The sequence below is a fragment of the Condylura cristata genome, unplaced genomic scaffold, assembly GCF_000260355.1.
Source record: "Condylura cristata isolate star-nosed mole 26May11 unplaced genomic scaffold, ConCri1.0 scaffold00017, whole genome shotgun sequence".
In the NCBI taxonomy this organism is placed as follows: domain Eukaryota; kingdom Metazoa; phylum Chordata; class Mammalia; order Eulipotyphla; family Talpidae; genus Condylura; species Condylura cristata.
Window position 1 is genome coordinate 35346707 of NW_004567118.1, and position 19566 is coordinate 35366272.

Consider the following 19566-nt stretch of genomic DNA (forward strand, 5'->3'; position numbering starts at 1 on the left):
CCCCCCTCATCTCAATATCCAAACGGAAGCGCCAGCCTGGGGTGGCAGGAGGGCTGTGGCGGAGGCCCGCTGGGTTTAGGAGGTGGGGGCGAGTGAGGTTTTGTGTCATCTCAGAGCCACCCCCGCGTCTTGCACCTGCTGCTCTCATGGTCTGCGCGCCCGCCGAGTGGTGGAGGGCAAGGGGCAGGGAGCTGAGCAGACCGACCAGAGGGGCCTAAGGAGGTGGCGGCGGCTAGGACTCCCCGCTCCTGCCTCCCAAGGCCGGGGCTCCTCACAGGGCCTGGCGTTCAGGGCCTGCCCAAGCCTGGGCATCTTACCCAGAGGCATCCCCAGGCCGCATGGTACTCGGAACAACTTGTCGAGGCTTTACCTGTGACCCGGCAAGGCCCGCCAGAGGAGGTGGGCTTGGTATTGTGCGAACCTGAGCATGGACGCTGCGGGTCGCCTAACCCAGTCTAGCCAGATATGGAGAGGGGCAGTGCCAGGGGTGCCTAGACTCCTGGGATGGAGCTGGCTTTCCTCCTGGCTGTATTTACGGTGGTGTTTTCCTTCTCCTTCCCAGCAGTCAGGTCCACCCTGGTGTGAAACCCCCCTGGCCTGCTGAGGAGATGGGATCAGTGGCCCTAGGGGCTGCCCCCTTCTGATGTAGGAGGGCGCTGTCAAAGATGGGGCTCAGCACCTGATCTGGGGAGAGCAGTCCTGGCTCTTGTCCACATTCTGCCCTAGAAAAGGAGTTACCTCCCTGGGAGACCCCTGCACAGGCTCAGGGGGTCTGTGAACTCTGGGGGATTATGGGCGCAACTAAATGTGAATGTGGGGTGCTTTTTCTGTGTGGACCTGGAACTTCTAGCCACCCCTTAGAATAGCTCAGGATCCCAAAAAGTTGAAACTGAAGATGCTCTCATGACTCTGATGGCTCTAAGCTAGAGAATTTGGAAACTGGGTGCCTGGGAGAGGCATGATACTCTGGGTGACTGTGACCCTGAGGCCACAGTACCTGCTATGGTCAGGAGGAAATAACAAGAAGGAAATACCCGCATATATGTCCTTACTCCTAACTGCCAACTTTTGGCCCCTTCCCCCAGTCTCAGGCAGGTTTGGGGGTGGAAGGCTCAGAAGAGGGCTTGCCTTCTGTCCCAGGCTGTCCGCCACCCTGCTGGGCAGGCATATTTAGGAAAGCGAGCTGGGGGGCCTCCCCCCCCCCACACACACACACAGAGTAGGGCTTAGCAGACACCCTGTGGGGAGTCTGGGTTTTAGTATTGCCTTGGTTTCCAGCTTGCTCTGTGACCCACAGCAAAACCTTCCTCACCTTGTGCCTCAGTTTCCTCAACTGTGGGGCAAAGAAGTTGGAGTAGAAATGGTTTATGGGAACTTTTGCAGTGCCAAGTCTGTGGCCCTGGTTCTGGACCAGAGAGACACAGCGCGGCATCAGCAAGGCAGTAGTCCTCTCTGTGTTGTGTTTGGTTGTTGACTGAAGCCGCTGCGTGCCCAGTGCCCAGCCACACAGTGCCCAGTCAGTGTGTATCTGACGTGTCCGCTGCCCAGCGTCTCCCCTCGGTCCTCATCCCACAGAGGCACTGTGCCTGTGTGCCTTCTTTCCCCCAATCGATGATACAGGCCAGAGAGGTGGTTAGAAGGTGAGAGGGGCAGGGTGCTGACAAAGTCTTACTTATCACCCCACCCCAGTGTCTAAGTTGGTGCCCAGCACATAGCAGGTACCCCCATGTTTGGATGTTTGTCAGGACCCCAGCTGGCTACTTGGACCACCCTTGTCTTCCCCCAGAACTGTTAGTAGCCAGAGTAAGAGTGGCTTGAGGGGAGCCAACAGTCTGGAACCAGGCCCAGAGTCACAGTCCGGTGTATGTCCCCAACCCAGCCTCTTCGACTTCTCTCCGTGTGACAGAACCCCGTGGTCCTAGCGCTAGGAGTAGGGGCATGGCCTTTCTGTGCTTGGCTGATTTGGGGGCAGTTGTGTTGGTGAAAGTGAGGTGCAGCCTGACCGTGAGGGAGGTCCCCTGTTCTCCTGCTCCTAAGCCAGCACTCAGGGGAACTGTATGAATATGCCCTGAGGACATAGTATGACTGCTGTGGCAGCTAGGGCCACCTTACAGGTGCTATGTCCCACCTGCCTTGGGAACCAACCCCAGAGGGGAAGGGCTAGGGAGCCCCACACTGTCTGGTCCTGCCTCCTTCCTTATGCAGGGGGCCTCCACCTCAACCTTTCTCCTGTCAGCCCCAGGCACAGGAGCCATGACAGCTGTCAGGCTACCCCACAGGCCCCTCAGAGGTACAGTACTGGCCACTGGCAAGCCCATGACCAGGACAACCTTCAGGTTCATTTCTTTCTTCATAATATAGATTTTGGGGGTGGGGTGAACGGTGGGATTTTCTTCCTCTTTTATTGAGAGGTTTTCAGAGGTTTCAATTATTGAGGCCAACCACAGTCAGAAAATATCACATATAGTAAGTTAGGGAGACTGCATTCACATAACTTTCATTATGGTGTATTGTTATAGTTGTTCTATGTTATTAATAGTAATTCTTTACTCTCTTTTATATAAAATAAATAACCTTGTAGAGTAAGCTGTATTGTAGATACACATGTTTAATAAAAAATATGTATGGGGTTCAGTGCTATCTGTGGTATCAAGCATCTGCTGAAGGTCCTGCAATGTCGCCCGCAGACAAGGGGCACCACTGTTTAATCTATATATGACCTGCACCTTATTGCTTAGCCTGGTGTATATATACCTATGCAATCACCATTTCTGTCAAGAGATAGAATATGTCCATCACTCTGGGGAGTTTTGATACCCCCTCTAAGTTAGTGCCCCTGAAGGTGGTCACTATTCTGATCTCTGTCCCCATGGATTATTCTTGCTTACTTTCCAGATGATGGGCTTCTCCCTTTTGTCTAGAAGGGAGGATCTGGTCTCTAGCTCTGAAGAAACTGGCCCTTACATCAGACTTACTGGAGGGGCTTTGGCTGGTGAGATGAATCACTGACTTAGCAAAGGCCGCCATGGGGATGACGGAGGTTAACTAGCATTACCCCAGGACCTTTCTGCCATTTACCCAGACTGGGCCCCACCCTGACTAGAGGCAGGGCACCAGAGGAAGGCTGAGGTTGCCATACCCCCTAGCCCTTATATTCCCTGTCCCTTCAGCCCTGAGTTGGGACCAGATTGCCTATTGGTGGCAGGAGGTCCCTTAACCTTGAGCTGCAATTGCTGTTTGACCATCAGAAACCCTTTCTGGGTCTTCTGTTCAGGAGTTGGCCTAGTTGGGCCTCGGGGCCTCCTGTTCTACCTTATGCCCCCTTGGCCATAAGGAGTAGGTCATGGGGTTGGGGCACACTCTTTACCTGTATGTCTAGACTGAGCTGGCACCAGTTTGTCCTAGAGCACGACAGTGTCCCTCTGCCTACTCCCCTAATTCTGGTCACCGTAGAAGAGAAAAAGGACCCTTCCACCCAGGCTGGCAGCACCCCAAACAAAGTCTTCAGTCATCTTGCCCAGCCAGATCCAGGTCTCTTGGTTACTGCCCTATTTAGGGCCCACCATGTCTGGTCTGGCCCTGGATATCTATCTGGCTGGTCTTTCCAGGCCTGGCTCTCTGGTAGGGCCACGGGCCTCAGGGCAGCCCATTTATGATCCTGGCCTGGGCGGCTCCCCGCTTACAGGAAACCCACCATTTCAACAAGAGGAATTTGGGCTGCGTCATTTCCAGCTTCCTGCCTGGGCTGCCAGAGGTGACTGGTGGGCAGACCCCTGACCCAGTGGTAGTAGAGAGTGAGAGGGGCTTTCCATGTCTGAGGGTACCTCACTATTTGGGTAAAGCCAGGGCTCCGGCTGATGGAATTCACTCCACAGGAAGGTGTGTGGCAGGCGTCTGGTGTATCCCTCTGTTGCCCTGGTTTTTGGGGGGAGGGATTCCTAAAGAAGTGCAGCCCCAAATTCCTGAGCCCCTTCTTTTACTTCCTGTTTCTCTATGGTAGAAAGGACACTCTCTGTAGGTGAGCTCAAAATTTTCCTGGGAACTTTGATAGAAGTTCTTGTGGGGATGAATCTGAGAATTGCTTTCTGGTTGGGAGAACTCATTTCTCCAGAGTGTGCCCCTCCCAGAGGGCCCCACTTCTGGACTCTGGGCCTTATGGGCAGGCAGAGAGCCAGCCCACTCCCCCACCCCAGGACAGGGCTTCCTGAGCCAGGGCGGGGGCCTGGTCAGAGCACTCTGTCCTGGGAGAGAGGCTCCCTGCCCCCACGCCCCCCACACAATGGCTGCTTTCTCCCCTGTGACCTTTCCAGAGCCTGAGCTGTATGCAGCTGTCTCCTCCCCTCTCCCAGGGGGCCTGGGGTGGGTGGCATGTCCCCTGCCCTTGAGAACCCAGGAGCTCCCACCTTTTTATGTCTAAAGTTTACTTCTCCCCAAGGAGTGGAGAGTGACTCCCTCCAGGTCCTCTCACCCACTTGGGGCTTCCTATTTGGGGCAACAACGGAGGGATAGCACCAGTCACACATATGGCCTGGCCTCTGGACTCTGAATACCCTGGTCCACATTCCAGAAACCATGCTCATCATTAGCTAGCTGTGTGACCTTGAGCAAGCCCTCTGACCTCTCTGAGCCACTGTCTCCTCATCAGTAAGGGTGATGTAGTTTCCCCCCCTGCCTGACAGCTGTGAGAGGTGTCCTGCATACTGTGTGTCCGGCTGGCACACAGTCGGTGCGCAGTCAGTGGGGTTCCTTGCTTTTTCCAGCCCTCTTAAGAGGGGTTCCAGCTGGTTCCATCAGCATTAGTGGCAGGAGGTTCAGGCATGAAAAGACCTCTTGCCTATCAGGATGGAGGTAAAGGTGGAGGGCTCCCAGCAGGGGGCCAGTGGTTCCAACAGAAGCCCAGACCAAGACAGAAGTGGCATCCCAAACACAGTTCAGGTGTCATAGTTGCGTGCCATGTCTGACTGTAGCCTTGGTGTTACATTCCTCAGGGACTCTTGCCTTCCAGGGGGAGAGCTGGGGTAGCAGAGTCTTTCCCCAGGGCAAGGCTGAGAGACCAGCACCAGTGGCTGCAGGGCAGGAAGCTGTGCCACTGAGCAGGCCCTGTGGACCACACATCCCAGAGGGCCGGGATGGGTAGGAAAGGAAAGGCCTAGCTCTATGTCTTGCTGGCTGCCAGCCTTCGGGGAAATCCCTACCACCACTGTAGCTCAGCTAGCCAACATTTTGGGGACCAAGAGAATTAATGTGTTGTAGGGAGTACATATGGTCCCCTGTTTTTTGATTTTTTCATTTTATGATGGTGTGAAAATTATAAATTGGGTAGAAACAGCTTCAAATTTTGAATTAGGGCATGTTGTTTTCCACATTCTGTATAGTAGCAATAAATCGCATCCAGTATTCAACTTTATTATAAAATTGGCTTTGTGTTACATGATGTTGGCCAACTGTAGGCTGATGTGTTCTGAGCATGTTAAAGATAGGTTAGGTTAGCCTACCATTTTTGGTAGGTCAGGTTTTTTTTTTGTTTGTTTGTTTTTTTAAAAAGATTTCTTTATGCACAAGAACTGGGGTACAGGCCAGAGGTGCCGGGCTTGAAAGGATTCACCAGAGACAGAGTGGTGAACAGAATGGGCAGACTGACCAAAATATACTGCTGCAGGGAGCAGTGGGTGAGAGGGAAGAGGTCTGCTGAGCCATGTGGGTCACCCCGCTTGGCTAGGGATGGAACTCATGCAGCAGGGGCCGCAGATAGCTTCATAGTGCTGACACGTACCCTTTGTACCACTGGGGAGGGGCAGGTCAGTTTTATTAATGCATTTTTTACTTGTCTGGATGGCCTGTCTTAAGCATCGAGCTGGCCCAGAGTGGTGCTAGAGGGGGTCTGTCCATCACGGGACCATGGCTGACCCTTACCCCAACTTACAGACCCTGGCTGGGCCTCCATCAGCAGGGGTGTGCTGGTGTGTGACGAGTGCTGCAGTGTGCACCGGAGCCTGGGACGCCACATCTCCATTGTCAAGCACCTTCGCCACAGCGCCTGGCCTCCCACACTGCTGCAGGTATGGGAAGGAGCTGGTGGTTCTTACCGGTTCCCAGCATATAAGGCAACGGCACATTCCTGCGTAAACCCAGGCAGAGCCTCACCCTGACGCTCCACCCATTCCCCCCACCTACACAGAGGGGAGGCTTCCAGACCTGTCATCCCGACCTGAGCGCCCTCCTCAGCTCAGCCACTCATGACCTTGCCACAGACCGTTGAGCAAATGGCTTATCCTCTCTGGACCTCAGCCTGCTCATGTTCCTGAAGAGCCAAACAGAGTCCATGTTCTTGGGTGCCCTGGCTGGCACACAGTAGGTCCCTTGGCCCTACTTCTGGCCACACCAGAGTGGTCTGAGCGACCACTCAGGTGTTTCTCCTGGTGCCCAGCACACAATGGGCCCTCTCCCTTGGCATCTCTCCCTGCAGATGGTGCACACGCTTGCCAGCAACGGGGCCAACTCCATCTGGGAGCATTCCCTGCTGGACCCCGCACAAGTGCAGAGCGGCCGGCGCAAAGCCAACCCCCAAGACAAAGTCCAGTGAGTTGGGCTGGACAGGTGGTGCACAGGGGCCTCTCGGTCTGTGACACAGACCCAGGAGGTGGCAGGTGACTGACCTCTCCCACCCTACTCCCCATTTCCTCCTGCATGCTCCATGCAGCCCCATCAAGTCAGAGTTCATCAGGGCCAAGTACCAGATGTTGGCGTTTGTGCACAAGCTTCCCTGCCGGGACGATGATGGAGTCACTGCCAAAGACCTCAGCAAGGTTTGAGGGGCCCCACAATGAAGGGGTGGACCCCCTATCTTCTGATACATGGCACCTTAGGGCTTCTTCACCACCACTGTGCCGCAGGCCCCAGAGACAAGCCTGAGCAGTGGGCACAGTAGAGGGACGGTAGTCCATGGGCAGGCTGCATGTGGTCAAGGCCACTCAGCTCCCGGTGGGCACACGCAGCTAAAATGACCCAGCTGCTACTGCAAAGCCGGGAAAACTCAAGCAGTTCTATAACCTTACAGACCTTAGTTTCCTCATTTGTAAAATGGAAAAGGAGTGATAGCATCATTCTCACAGATATTCTGGTCCAAGCAGACCACACAGCACGTGGTAGTTGGAGACTGGTGGCTGTTGGTATTGACATTAGCGTCTGTGGGCCTCCTGAACCCGGTGGGAGTCCAGGAGCTACTGAGGCAGAGCCTCAGGCTCACACATACCTGTTGCACACTCTACCCCTCGCAGCAACTGCACTCAAGCGTGCGGACAGGCAATTTGGAGACATGTCTGCGCCTGCTGTCCCTGGGTGCCCAGGCCAACTTCTTCCACCCAGAGAAGGGCACCACACCTCTGCACGTGGCTGCCAAGGCAGGGCAGACGCTCCAGGCTGAGCTTCTTGTAGTGTATGGGGCTGACCCTGGCTCCCCTGACGTTAATGGCCGCACACCCATTGACTACGCCAGGTGAGGGTCTGCTGAAGGGTGAGGCTTGGCGGGTGGGGGGGTGGGCTGCTCCTGCAGTGCTGAGCCATGACCCCGCCCTACAGGCAGGCGGGGCACCATGAACTGGCTGAAAGGCTAGTCGAGTGCCAGTATGAGCTCACTGACCGGTTGGCCTTCTATCTCTGTGGACGCAAACCAGGTGAGCAGAGTGCAAGGCAGACCTGGCTCGGCCAGGCAGGTGGGACCCAGACACACCCCAGCAGCAGGTGCCATGGTGACAAAGCCAGCTGGGGAACAGTGTTGCTAGGCAACTGGCTCCTGTGAAATTGCTGCAGGCTCTGGGCTGCAGCACTGTTGGGGTAGGGGGTGGGGGGTGGGTCCAACTTCCAGCCAGCTGCCAAGGCTCTTAGGGGTAGCCAACCCTCCTCCCTTTGCCTGACACTTCTGGGTGCAGAGCCTTCCTCATGGTAGTGAGGTGGGCTCCCAGCAGCTACAGCCACCCAGTACCAGTGACTTGGCATTTTTATTTTTGTTCAGATCACAAGAATGGGCATTACATCATCCCACAGATGGCTGACAGGTGAGTGCTCACCTGATGTTCTCCAGAGAGGCTGTGAGATGCCATTTGGGTACCTGACTCCAGAGCCTCCACCCCTGCCATTCCCCAGGCTTTGGGGGTCTAGGGCCCACCTCCTACCACCCCAACCTCCTCAGGGGTTAGATGCACAAGCATTTCACAGTCCAGTCCTCACCCTTCAGTGTTGGGCCCTGAGGCAGGTAAGCAATGTCAGCACACCCAGCACAGCCTAAGCTCCAGGCCCATCAAGTCCATGGGGCTTGAGTACAAAGATCCACCCCTGGGAGCAGTGAACACTGGGTTATGGTCCTCATGGCTGTGACCCCAGGTAAAAATCTTCAGACACTGTTCTTCGATAAAAGATGGTGGGTACAAGGATTTGCCTCACTTTGGGACTACTGCCAGGCCTGTGGTATGTTTAAATTGGGCTGGGGGAGGAGAGCACAGGTGTTACTGACCTGAGAGGCCCAGGTACCCAGGCAAGGAGGCATTTCCACCCACTTACCCAGCTCACAGGATGGATGCTGGTGCCATCTGGTGGCCACCTCTACTGGCCATGTCTTCACGCCAAGCTGTGCCTGCCAGCCTGGATCTGGAGGGAGGAGGCTCCTTCTCGCTCCCCAGTGGGCCTTGCAGGAACTTCGGATCCCTAAATTCAGACCTCTTAGGCTGCAGGACTTACCCATACTTTTTCTGCCTGGCGTGTGACTGAATATGTGGTTGGGTTTGTGATGAAGACATGGGCTGGTACTCGGTGAGATGCTAGCCCAGGCCAGCTGCTGCACTGGGACACAGGCGACCCATGCCCTTACTGAGCTGACAGTCTAAAACGAGATGGCCTTGTCAGACAGTGGTAGCCCAGGGCAGGGAGTGCAGCAAGAGAGGCAAAGGCAGAGATGTTAGAAATGAGGTGGCAAGACTTGAGATAGCCCCGGTGATTGGGAGCATATTGTGAGACAGGGAATCCCAGGAGTAAGACTGGAGGAGACACAGGTGAGAGCAGGGCCAGTCCTATGAGTCCCAAAAGGAACTGCAGCCGTCCTGACCGAGGCGCCTGAGAGAATCTGGACGTGGGTGGGGTGGCGTGGGGGGGCAGGCATAGCATTGCTGCTTGCCGACTGTGTGGCTTTAGGCAGACTGCCTAATCTCTCTGAACCTTGGTCACCTCACCAGGAAATAAAAACAGCCATGCGTATCTTTTTGGGGCTGTTGAGAGGATTCAATAAAGTCACGTATGCACACCATTTAGTCTTTTTTCTAAGTGAACTTTTTGTTACCTGCCATTCATATCTGTTATTATTAGAACTTTTTTTTTTAAAGATTTACTTATTTAATAAGTATAAATATATTTATTTTTAAATATTTATACATAAAGAACTGGGGTACAGGCCATAGGTGCAGGGGCAGTGAGAGGATTCACAGGAGACAGAGTGGGGAGCGGAAAAAGCAGATCAACGAAGTACACTGCTGAGGGGAGCAGCGGGCGGCTCAGGAGAGGTCTGCCGCGCCATGTGGGTCACCTCGGGGCCTGGGGATCGAACTCGCACTGAAGCAGCTGTGGCCAGCTTATAGTGCTGCATCCTTACACGTTGCGCCACCAGGGAGGACCTATTGGAACGTTTTTTTTAAGACCAGAGGTAGTGTAGGTGAACGTGTCAAAAGGATCACCCTGGCTACTCAGTGGGAAAAAGATTGTAAGGGCAAGACTGGAAACAGGAAGATGAACCAGAACCCAGGCAAGAGGAATGATGGTAGTAGATGGGGACAGTGTAGCTAGGGCTGGGGTTCCAGGTGAGGAACAGATTGGGAGGAAGATGAGTTTGGCTTTATATACTTGGTTCCTGGAGTGTGCCCGGGTGTTTGGTGTGGGAAGGTGCATACTGCCTGCTCCCGGGTAATTGCTCCTCTGTCCTGTTCTTCCCTCTGCTGCCTCCCTCTGGATTTAGATCTCGGCAAAAGTGCATGTCTCAGAGGTATATGGTGCCTGCTGGTGGGCACAGGCTCTGGAGGTTGGGTGGGGCAGGGAGGTACCTGGCGTGTGCATCCAAGGTGTGGTTTCCCGGGAACCATGCATGTTTGGGAGGTCACTGGCAGGGGCCTGGCCACCTCCCTATTCCCATCTCTCTCCTTTGTCCTCAGCCTGGACCTCTCTGAGTTGGCCAAAGCTGCCAAGAAGAAGCTGCAGGCAGTGAGTGCTCATATGGGCCCCAGAAACTTGGAGTTGCTCCCCATCACTACTCTTTCCTCTGACCTGCTACCCTGTTCTAAGGCTTTGGCCTTTCCAGTCTGTTCTTCGCCTTCTGGTCTTTGACCCTGGCTCTGGCCCCTACAAGCTCCCAGGACCCCATCTCCACCACCGAGCTAGAAGGGAGTTCACAGGGCTCGTCTCCTTTTTGTCCGCTCCTACCCTGGAGCTTGGCACACAGACCCATATCCCAGTTTCCATTTCAGAAATCATGGGGGCTGGTGGGTGGCACAAGAGATTCAAGCAGTTTCGTACATCTTGTGATACCCTAGTGAGCTGGCCTTGTCGGCACAGGAGGCCAGTTGATCTGACAAAGCCTGTGTCCCTCTAGCTCAGTAACCGGCTTTTTGAAGAACTCGCCATGGATGTGTATGATGAGGTGGATCGAAGAGAAAATGATGCTGGTGAGCCAGGGCATCAGAGGCCTTGGGTGGCTGGGATAAGAGTACCTACCTGCTGGGGAAGTCCCAGGACCTGATACTAAGAAGGGGTGCCTGGTCTGCAGCTGCTCAGCAGGCCTGCAGGTAGCCCTTGCCAGCTATGAGTCTGCCTGGGCAGCTTCCCCAGCAGACAGGACAGGACAGCCTGTGTGTTGAGCCAGAGGCCGCCAGCCTGTCCTCCCCCTCCCATCAGCCTGGGACTCATCTCTGTTCTGGCTGCCTCCCACTTTGGCGCTCTCCCCAGCTCTGCTCCACCCCCTGCATCACTCCTTCCTGGCCACAGCCAGATTCCAGCCCAGGCTCTGGGTGGGGACTGGCAGGAGGCAGTCGCGCCTTGTTTAATTCGTCAGTCCCTAGCCTGCTCGCCAGGCCTTGCTGACCCAGCCTGGCTTGAGTGTCTGAAGACCACCCATTTTGAACATGCGACACTCAATCAGTGGGTGTGGGGATCTAGGAGGGCTGTGCTGAGCACCTTCCCCCCTCCATCCAGTGGGCCTGGCCACTGTGAACAAGCTGCTCCCTGCCCCTCCCCCACAGTATGGCTGGCTACCCAAAACCACAGCACTCTGGTGACCGAAAGAAGCGCTGTACCCTTCCTGCCTGTTAACCCCGAATACTCAGCCACACGGAATCAGGTGAGGGGCTGGCGGGGGGCCCGGGGTGGTGGTCTCCCCTCCTGGGGTCAAGCTCTGTGGGCCCTACCCTTACTGAGCCTGCTCTTCTCCAGCCCTCTTGTCCAAGCCTCCCTCAGGTCCAGCTGTAATTGGGGCTGGGAATGAGGAAGATGTTCTTTTGAGCATTCAGTGAACAGCCTTTGGGGGATGTCCCAACCTTCCCCTGAGAACTCCCCTGGGCACCCCTGAATCCAACATACACTGCCCCCTGCCCTGGCTAGGGGAGCAGCCTGGGGTGTCTCAGATGGAGGGTAAATCCAATCTAAATCCAATAGTAGGGATCCAGCTCCCTCCCTGAGGTGAGCCCACCTCCACTGGGGTCAGCAGCCACGAGGGCGCCTCACACCAACCTGGCTCTTTCTGTCTTACAGGGACGACAGAAATTGGCCCGTTTCAATGCCCGAGAGTTTGCCACCCTGATCATCGACATCCTCAGTGAGGCCAAGCGGAGACAGCAGGGCAAGAGCCTCAGCAGCCCCACAGGTGGGAAGGGGGTGAATGGGGCGTGGGTAGTAGTTGCTGCAGGGTGTTGTCTTTCCTCGCTCCCTTTCGGGAGTGACGTGAGAGGTTGTGTGGCTGGGCTCTGAGTGACAGGCCTGTGCCCTCAGACAACCTCGAGCTGTCTGCGCGGAGCCAGAGTGACCCCGACGACCAGCACGACTACGACAGCGTGGCCTCAGACGAGGACACCGATCAGGAACCCCCTCGGAGCACCAGCGCCGCTCGGAACAACCGTGCCCGGGTCTGAGCACTGCCCCTTCCCCGCCCGCCCCAGACCTCCGTCAAGGCCCAGCTCTGTCCTCTCATAGCCTGGGCCTTGAGGACGAGGCTGGTCACAGCCTGGACAGCAGTCCTCTGAGGCACCAGGCCCCTGGCAGCTGACTGGCTCATGTCTCGCTCTGCAGAGCATGGACTCCTCAGACCTGTCCGACGGGGCTGTGACGCTGCAGGAGTACCTGGAGCTGAAGAAGGCCCTAGCCACCTCTGAGGCCAAGGTGCAGCAGCTCATGAAGGTCAACAGTAGCCTGAGTGATGAGCTCCGGAGGCTGCAAAGGGAGGTGAGGAGCTGAGCCTCTGAGCCTCTGGGGGCGGGGAGGGCCATCCCCTCCCTATCAGGGGGGCACTGCCTGGCCCCTTCTGACTGCATTTTGCATTCTCAGATCCACAAGCTGCAGGCAGAAAACTTGCAGATCCGGCAGCCACCAGGGCCGGTACCCACACCTCCACTTCCCAGTGAGCGAGCAGAACACACGTCCATGGGGCCGGGCGGGAGCTCCCACCGCAGGGACCGCCAGGCCTTCTCCATGTATGAGCCAGGCTCTGCCCTGAAGCCCTTTGGGGGGCCACCTGGGGATGAGCTCACTACCCGGCTACAACCTTTCCACAGCACTGTGAGTTGCCTTTGGGTCTCAGAGCATAGGGAAACAGGGCTGGGGCCACTGCAGGACCCTCCTTGATGCTCACTGTGCTGACTGGCCCCCAGGAGCTGGAGGACGATGCCATCTATTCAGTGCATGTTCCTGCTGGCCTCTACCGGGTAAGCAGGGCCCGGGCCAGGTTCTGGGTCCCAGTGGGTGCCAGGCAGGCTCTGCGCTAGAAGCTGAGCTCAGGGGCCCTCACCCTCACTGTGGGGAAGCTAGAAGTGGGAGGTGAGGAGCAGGAGACACTGACTCCAGACCTGCGTGGGTTTCAGATCCGGAAAGGGGTGTCGGCCTCAGCGGTGCCCTTCACTCCCTCCTCCCCATTGCTCTCCTGCTCCCAGGAAGGAAGCCGCCACACGGTAAATTTCTGTGACCAAGGGATGGGGGCTGTGGGCCGTGAGCAACTATCTTACCTCGTCCATCTTGCCCATGCCCTCCAGAGCAAGCTCTCCCGTCACGGCAGCGGTGCCGATAGCGACTACGAGAACACGCAAAGTGGGGACCCGCTGCTTGGGTGAGGCACCCTGGGGGACAGAGGTTGAGCCAGCCCATGGTGGCTGTTCTTTTGAGCATTCAGTGAACAGCCTTTGGGGGATGTCCCAACCTTCCCCTGAGAACTCCCCTGGGCACCCCTGAATCCAACATACACTGCCCCCTGCCCTGGCTAAGGGAGCAGCCTGGGGTGTCTCAGATGGAGGGTAAATCCAATCTAAATCCAATCGTAGGGATCCAGCTCCCTCCCTGAGGTGAGCCCACCTCCACCAGGCACAGATAGGCAAGCACCCTCACGGCTGGAATGTTTTCTTTTTCTAACCTGGGGCTTCAGACTGGAAGGGAAGAGGTTTCTAGAGCTGGGCAAAGAGGAGGACTTCCACCCAGAGTTGGAAAGCCTTGATGGAGACCTCGACCCCGGGCTTCCCAGCACAGAGGATGTCATCCTGAAGACTGAACAGGTCACGAAGAACATTCAGGAATTGTTGAGGGCTGCCCAAGAATTCAAGCACGACAGGTACGGGGCTGGGGCGCAGGTTTCCTGTGAGGTGCTGCCGTGATGCAGAGGGCAAGAGAAGGGCCAGAATGCCACTGTCTCTGGGAATTGTCCTTGAGAGTCCCTGCTAATGCTAATTTATTCTTTCCCCTACCCCCACAGCTTTGTGCCCTGCTCAGAGAAGATCCATTTGGCTGTGACTGAGATGGCCTCTCTCTTCCCAAAGGTAAAGGGAATAGAGAGGAGCAGGGTTGGGAGGGCCTCAGGGTGGGGCAGGTGCAGAGAATCTGACCACTGCTGGGTGAGGGGTGGAGCACGCGGGTACACGCTCACAGCTCATGGCTTGAAGTCCAGTTGAAGTCCAGGTCCCTGTCCCCCCCACCCCGCAGAGGCCTGCCTTGGAGCCTGTGCGCAGCTCGCTGCGGCTCCTCAACGCCAGCGCCTACCGGCTGCAGAGTGAGTGCCGGAAGACAGTGCCCCCAGAGCCTGGCGCCCCTGTGGACTTCCAGCTGCTGACTCAGCAGGTGATCCAGTGCGCCTACGACATCGCCAAGGCCGCCAAGCAGCTGGTGACTATCACCACCCGAGAGAAGAAGCAATGACCACTCTCCCTGTGCCCTCGCCCCCACCCTGAGACCTCACTGGCCATGGGAGCTGGGCCACTCCAGACACTAATCCCCACCCCAACAGAGCCGCTGGCGCAAGTGCCCTTAGTGTTGCCACTCACCCTGGCAGCCAGGCGCCCTGGTGTCGCCCGCCTCCCCAGGTATGGGGAGGCGGAATGGCAGGAGCTTCTGTCCCCCACATTCCATGCACTTCCTCCCTGTACATAGCATCTCCCCTCCCCCTCCTAGCGAGCAAGGGCCTGAAAGGCATCACTCCCAGCCCCTTGCCCTCCAGGCCACCCTCAGCAAAGGGTCAAGTGGGGACACTCCAAGAGGGGCAATTCCCCCTACATGCACCCCACCCCCCATGAGCCAGTTCAGCCCTACTGGGGGCTGAGCGGGGGCATCCCCCTTTGTACATAATCTCTGTGGATGTCCCTGCCCTGTAGCCACCAGCCCCCTGCTGCTCTCCTTTAATGCCAAACGGCCCCTGCCTAGGGCACAGGCCCCAACCTGTGTTCCCGGGGTCCCCAGCAGCAAACACTGGAAAATCTTTTTTTTTTTTCCTCTCTCTTTCACCCCTTAATTTTAACATTGTGGTAACTGAGTGTGCCTGCGTGTGAGTGTGCGGGACGGCAGTGCCGTTCTGGAGGTCTGGCCCATCTGGAGCTTTGTGAGGGGACCAGAGCAGCGGGACCAGCATTGGGGGGCAGCCCCCCTCTACCCCACCCTGGGGCCAGGGACCACCGGGGCAATCAGCGGTCTGCCCTTTGCCTCCCCTCATCACTCCCCTTAGATCCCCCCACTCATACCCCTTATCTATGAACTTAAAAAGGAAAACCACTTCCCTCCATCTCATCCCCTCCCTGTGGAGGGGGACAAGTGTGCTGGCTGGGGTAGAGCGCTGAGCCCCTGAGCCTGGGGCTGGCTCCCCGGGTCCCTGACTCAGCTAAAACCTCTGAGATGCCAGCACCTGTGTCTGCGGTGTCTGGGTACCTGGAACCTGGGCTGCAGCCTGAGAAGGCTGGAGAGGCAGATGGCAGCGCCCACCAGCTCTTCTCCTGTCCAGCCTCTGGCCTGAGGGGCCAGGTTCTTCCTGTGGTGGTGGGTGGGCTGTCAAAAACCGTGTGTCATGTACATTTGTATCAAAAATAAATAAGTGACCATGTGTTGTTTCTGCTGCTTAGAAAACGGAGGGGTAGTGGGGAAGTGCCAGATCTGAAAGGGAGGAAGCAAGTGAAGGCTGCCACGGCTGCCTTTAAGGAAAGGAGCTGGGAAGGGAGCGCTTCACTGACGACACCACGTACCACGGTGGGTGGCTGAAACGTTCTAGCACACTCCTCGAACCTGCCCTGCTGGAAGGCTGCCAACTAGTTTGTATAAACCCCCCTACTTGGAAACAACCTAAATGGCCTAGAGCAGTGCCCTGGGAGAGAGTGTGGTTGTGTGGCAGATGCAGAAGCTCAACGCCAGGGTCTACTAAAATAATTTAATCAGAAGTAACGGGAATTTTGGCGAGGGAGGCTGGGGCGGCCTGGTGCCCTCCCCTTGACCACCCCTCCCGGCAAACCCCACTTTTAAGGATCTACGTCTTGGCAACGCTCGTTTTGGCCACCAGGGGGCGGCCCCGCGCGCAGTCCACGTGGCAGAGGTCGCGGCCCCGCGGGGGAGGAGCTAAGCCTGCCACAGTGGCAGGCTGGGCAGGTCAGTCGGAGCTGTCCCCATCCGGGCCGCTATCTGGCGTGGGCAGGAGGAGGGGTTTCCCGCGGGGGCGCTTGACCCTGCGCGGGGGCAACAGCAGCCTCCTTTTCAGCACAGCTGTGGGCAGGGGTGGGGCAGTCAAGGATAGAGAAGCCACGGAGGTGGGCAGGGAGGCAAGAATGCTGGGGTTGTAGGGGTGGCAGGAACTTCTTACCAGCCACTGTGTCCTGACTGTCCGCTGTGGGTCCCCAGTAGATGCTCTCCCCACGTCGGAAGTTTCGGTGTAGCCTTGTGCAGAGCGTGGCCAGGGTGAGCAGCACCAACAGAAAGGTCAGGGCCATGGCAGCCCAGGCTGCCTCTTCTGTGCGTGGGGTGGGGCCCCCGGCTGCCCGGGGAGGCGCAGCTGCCCGAGGGGCGGGGGGAGACTGACTTGGACAGGCACAGCCCCCAGAGCCGCTCTGCCCTTTGGGAACTTGAGTCTCTGTCCTGAAACTGGCACTGCCTGTAGGTCCCCGAGGCAGCGGGGAGGCAGTGGGCACCAATGGGACATTACTACCCCTTTCACCTGGGGCTCCCAACATAGGCTGCTTGTCCTCCAAACTCTGGGGAGGAGCAGAGGGGGCCCTCAAGGCTGATGGGGTGGGCTGGAAACCAAGGGCAGCCCGCAGCCCACGCCTCTTGGCACCACCAGGGAAGAGCTGCCAGGGCCTTCTAGAAGCCACCTCTGTGCCTGGGGGTCGCCAGCTCCGCAAAGTAAAAGCCAAAGCTGTGACCTAAAGGGAAAAAGAGACAATAGTCACCCTCTCCCCAACCAGGTAACTCAGCGATTCCCATCACCAACCAAACCTGGGCCCAGCACCCCTCACCTGCACACACCCTCTTCCGCACAGCTTCCTTCTGCTCCGGGTTGATACCAGGCGAGAGGCCCCAGAAGGGCTGTCAGAGTGGGACCATGCCTCCTTCCTCCACCGCCTCTTCAGCCAATGGGCAACCCGAGCTGGCTCTACCCATGCCATCTCCAACGCTACCCCCCATGCTGCCAGCATCAGGGGCTATGAAAGGAAGTAACTGTTCAAGTTAAGGTGAAGGTGGGGAACAATAAGAAAGGCCCTGAATTTCCCTTTCCCTGCAGATGGGGCTGCAACCTCTGTCAGTGCCAGCCTTCTTGCATCAGCCACTTACCCGATCCTGACTGAGGCTGGAGTTGGGGGTCAGTGAGGGCTGGGACACAAAAACGTGGGCCAAGAGAGCAAGCTGGAGTTTTAGCCAGGGGTGGGCACAAGGGTGGTAGAGGAAGCTGGCATTCTCAGCCTGGAGGAAAGGCAGAGAAACACCAAGCCCAGGTCAGTTGTCTCCCTAAGAATCCTAAAAGCTCCCATCCTGGAGCCCAGCTTAACGGAACTCCCAAGATGGCCAAAGGATCCCTCCATCTTCAGGGCTCAGGAGAGGACACAGGGCCCTGGGTTCTGGCGAGTACTGCCTCTCCCCTGACTCCTTCCACCTCTCCTCTCCTGTCCAGTGGCACCTCGGAGCTCACAGTCTCCAAGACCACGTGTCTAGTTATCCCCCATAAAACTTGTCATTCTCTTTAGCTGTATTCCTCTCACCTGCAACAATGACTCCACTGGCCAGTTTAGATAGTAAGCATCCCCCAAATGGAGATCAGGTCTTCTATTTATTGATCCTATCTATATATTCACTCTCTCCAAAGCACCCAAATACAAAACAAGCAGGCAGCGAGCATACAGCCCCAGGTGGAAACACTTCATCAATTATTAATTACCCTTTCATGAAGTTGACCTGATGCTCAGCACTGTGCCAGATGCTGTAGGAGATGCCAAAAGAGTACTCCTGGACTCTGCTTGCAGGGAATGTAAAGGAAATTCATGGAAAAAGAACTAGTGTAAATGAAAGAACAAACCAATAAAACCCCAAGTGATTAGTTGTTAAGTGTGATTTAAGTTATAAGGGCTGACAGGATCAGGCAGGTCTCAAAAAAGCACTAGCTCCTACTCTGGGCATAGCAAGTGGACAGAGAGAGAGGGCCAGGGGCTGCCTGCTTTAGGTCAGGATGGTTCAGAAGTAGAGGAGAATAAGCAGCAGCAAAGATTCCACAGTGGGAATAGGCCTGACACTTAGGTGTGTGATGACACGACTACAGAGGAACCAAAGATTCAAAAAGGTAAGCTGAGGCTTAGTTAACTTGGCAGAGCCTGAAAAATCGGGGAAGGGAGCATGACTTCCCTTACGGAAATAAGGGAAGTCTTATTTTCTGAACAGTGGAAGGGCTGTTTGAGGAAAGGAATCAGGTAGGTGGCTCACGGTCTCGGCTCAGAGCTATCATAAGCATCAAAAATTTTTTATATTTCAAAAGGAAAACCAAAAAACAAATAGGCAGCCATACAAGGAAACCCAGTCTAAGGCCTGGTAAATGGAGGCACACTCCTTACATGACACAACTTCATACTTCTAAAGTGCTGTCACACACTACTGCTTACTCCTTTGGATAAGTACTAACATCTTCTCTGACAGAGCACTGTGGTCCAGAGACATCAGGAGACACCACTCCACACTCGCCCCCACCCCCCTCAATGGCCTGTCGGTGTGGGGTTTTTGCTACTATCTCCCCTGTTCCCTTGCGGCCTCCTGCCCACACAGTCAGCTACTCAACAGTTCTTTCCAGCAGTGCAGAGGGCAGTGGTGTGTGGCACACTGTTCTTGGCTGGGGGGTTGAGGTAGCAGGCCCAGGAGGAGGAGGATTGCCTCTTTCCGAGGGAAGCCTTAAGGGATGGAGATGATGAGCTGAAACAGTAGGCAAAGCCTGCCAGGAGTGCTCTTTTTTTGGTGCAACCATAACTTACCATCTCTAGGCTCATCCTTGTGTAGGTCACTCTCGGTGACACCTATATATGGAGAAAGAAGGGAGCTTAGAGCAATCAGTGGACATGGTGTGGAACATGGTCAGAAGACACAGCAGGCCCCAAGCGGAGCTGTGATGGAGACTAGGAAACCCAGGTCCGCAGAGCATGACTGTGGGGGGAAGCCTCCATCCCCTCTCCATCGACGCCCTCCAGGCTCCTACCTGTGGGGGCAGAGGCCACGGGCCCTCGGGGCAATGGGCTCCAGCCGCCGCCTCCACCAGTTCAGCTACCACCTGTAGGTTCAAGAAGCAAAGCCGGCTGGGCTGGGCGAGAGGCTCGGCGAGGCCCTGCCCTCTTGCTCCCCAGGCCCAGCCCGCAGGAGCGGACTCCTAGCACCCTCACCGGGCACCATTTCTTCCAGGACGAACTTTAGGCAAATAACTTTGAGGTCCCGGGCGACGCCTTCTCCCCAGAGGGTTGCCTTACCTCACCAGGGGCCAGGAGTCCTGCCAAGGATGCAACGAGAAGCAGCTGGGGCGGAGGAAGCGCCATCCCCGCCCGCCCCGGGCGGGCCCCCGGC

General features: G+C 56.5%; 2 protein-coding genes across 2 annotated transcripts; one reads left to right on the forward strand and one right to left on the reverse strand.

The window, feature by feature from the left end:
- Positions 1 to 5930: 5930 nt before the first annotated feature.
- Positions 5931 to 14550, forward strand: GIT1 (G protein-coupled receptor kinase interacting ArfGAP 1). Its single transcript, XM_004684832.2, has 19 exons — positions 5931 to 6059; positions 6467 to 6579; positions 6701 to 6806; positions 7278 to 7495; positions 7579 to 7673; positions 8012 to 8054; positions 10191 to 10239; positions 10628 to 10700; positions 11274 to 11371; positions 11782 to 11893; positions 12019 to 12152; positions 12316 to 12468; positions 12571 to 12801; positions 12894 to 12947; positions 13104 to 13190; positions 13272 to 13345; positions 13658 to 13840; positions 13982 to 14045; positions 14209 to 14550. Exons 2-19 carry the CDS (start codon positions 6467 to 6469, stop codon positions 14419 to 14421), a joined length of 2100 nt encoding a protein of 699 aa, XP_004684889.1. The 5' UTR covers positions 5931 to 6059; the 3' UTR covers positions 14422 to 14550.
- Positions 14551 to 15899: 1349 nt separating this feature from the next.
- On the reverse strand, positions 15900 to 19560 carry TP53I13 (tumor protein p53 inducible protein 13). The gene is made up of 7 exons (XM_004684829.2): positions 19473 to 19560; positions 19208 to 19279; positions 18987 to 19028; positions 17308 to 17436; positions 16992 to 17177; positions 16340 to 16898; positions 15900 to 16242 (listed from the first exon to the last, which is right to left on the reverse strand). Exons 1-7 carry the CDS (start codon positions 19536 to 19538, stop codon positions 16130 to 16132), a joined length of 1167 nt encoding a protein of 388 aa, XP_004684886.1. The 5' UTR covers positions 19539 to 19560; the 3' UTR covers positions 15900 to 16129.
- Positions 19561 to 19566: the final 6 nt, after the last annotated feature.

Coding starts and splice junctions, on each gene's coding strand:
- TP53I13 (XM_004684829.2), bottom strand. CDS start 19,538: ATGGCGCTTCCTCCGCCCCAGCTGCTTCTCGTTGCATCCTTGGCAGGA. Junction 17,437..18,986: donor CAAGGATGAGCCTAGAGATG/GTAAGTTATGGT, acceptor CCTTTCCTCCAG/GCTGAGAATGCCAGCTTCCT. Junction 17,178..17,307: donor CCAGCCTCAGTCAGGATCGG/GTAAGTGGCTGA, acceptor TTCCTTTCATAG/CCCCTGATGCTGGCAGCATG.
- GIT1 (XM_004684832.2), top strand. CDS start 6,467: ATGGTGCACACGCTTGCCAGCAACGGGGCCAACTCCATCTGGGAGCAT. Junction 12,469..12,570: donor TCCGGAGGCTGCAAAGGGAG/GTGAGGAGCTGA, acceptor TTGCATTCTCAG/ATCCACAAGCTGCAGGCAGA. Junction 12,802..12,893: donor TACAACCTTTCCACAGCACT/GTGAGTTGCCTT, acceptor ACTGGCCCCCAG/GAGCTGGAGGACGATGCCAT.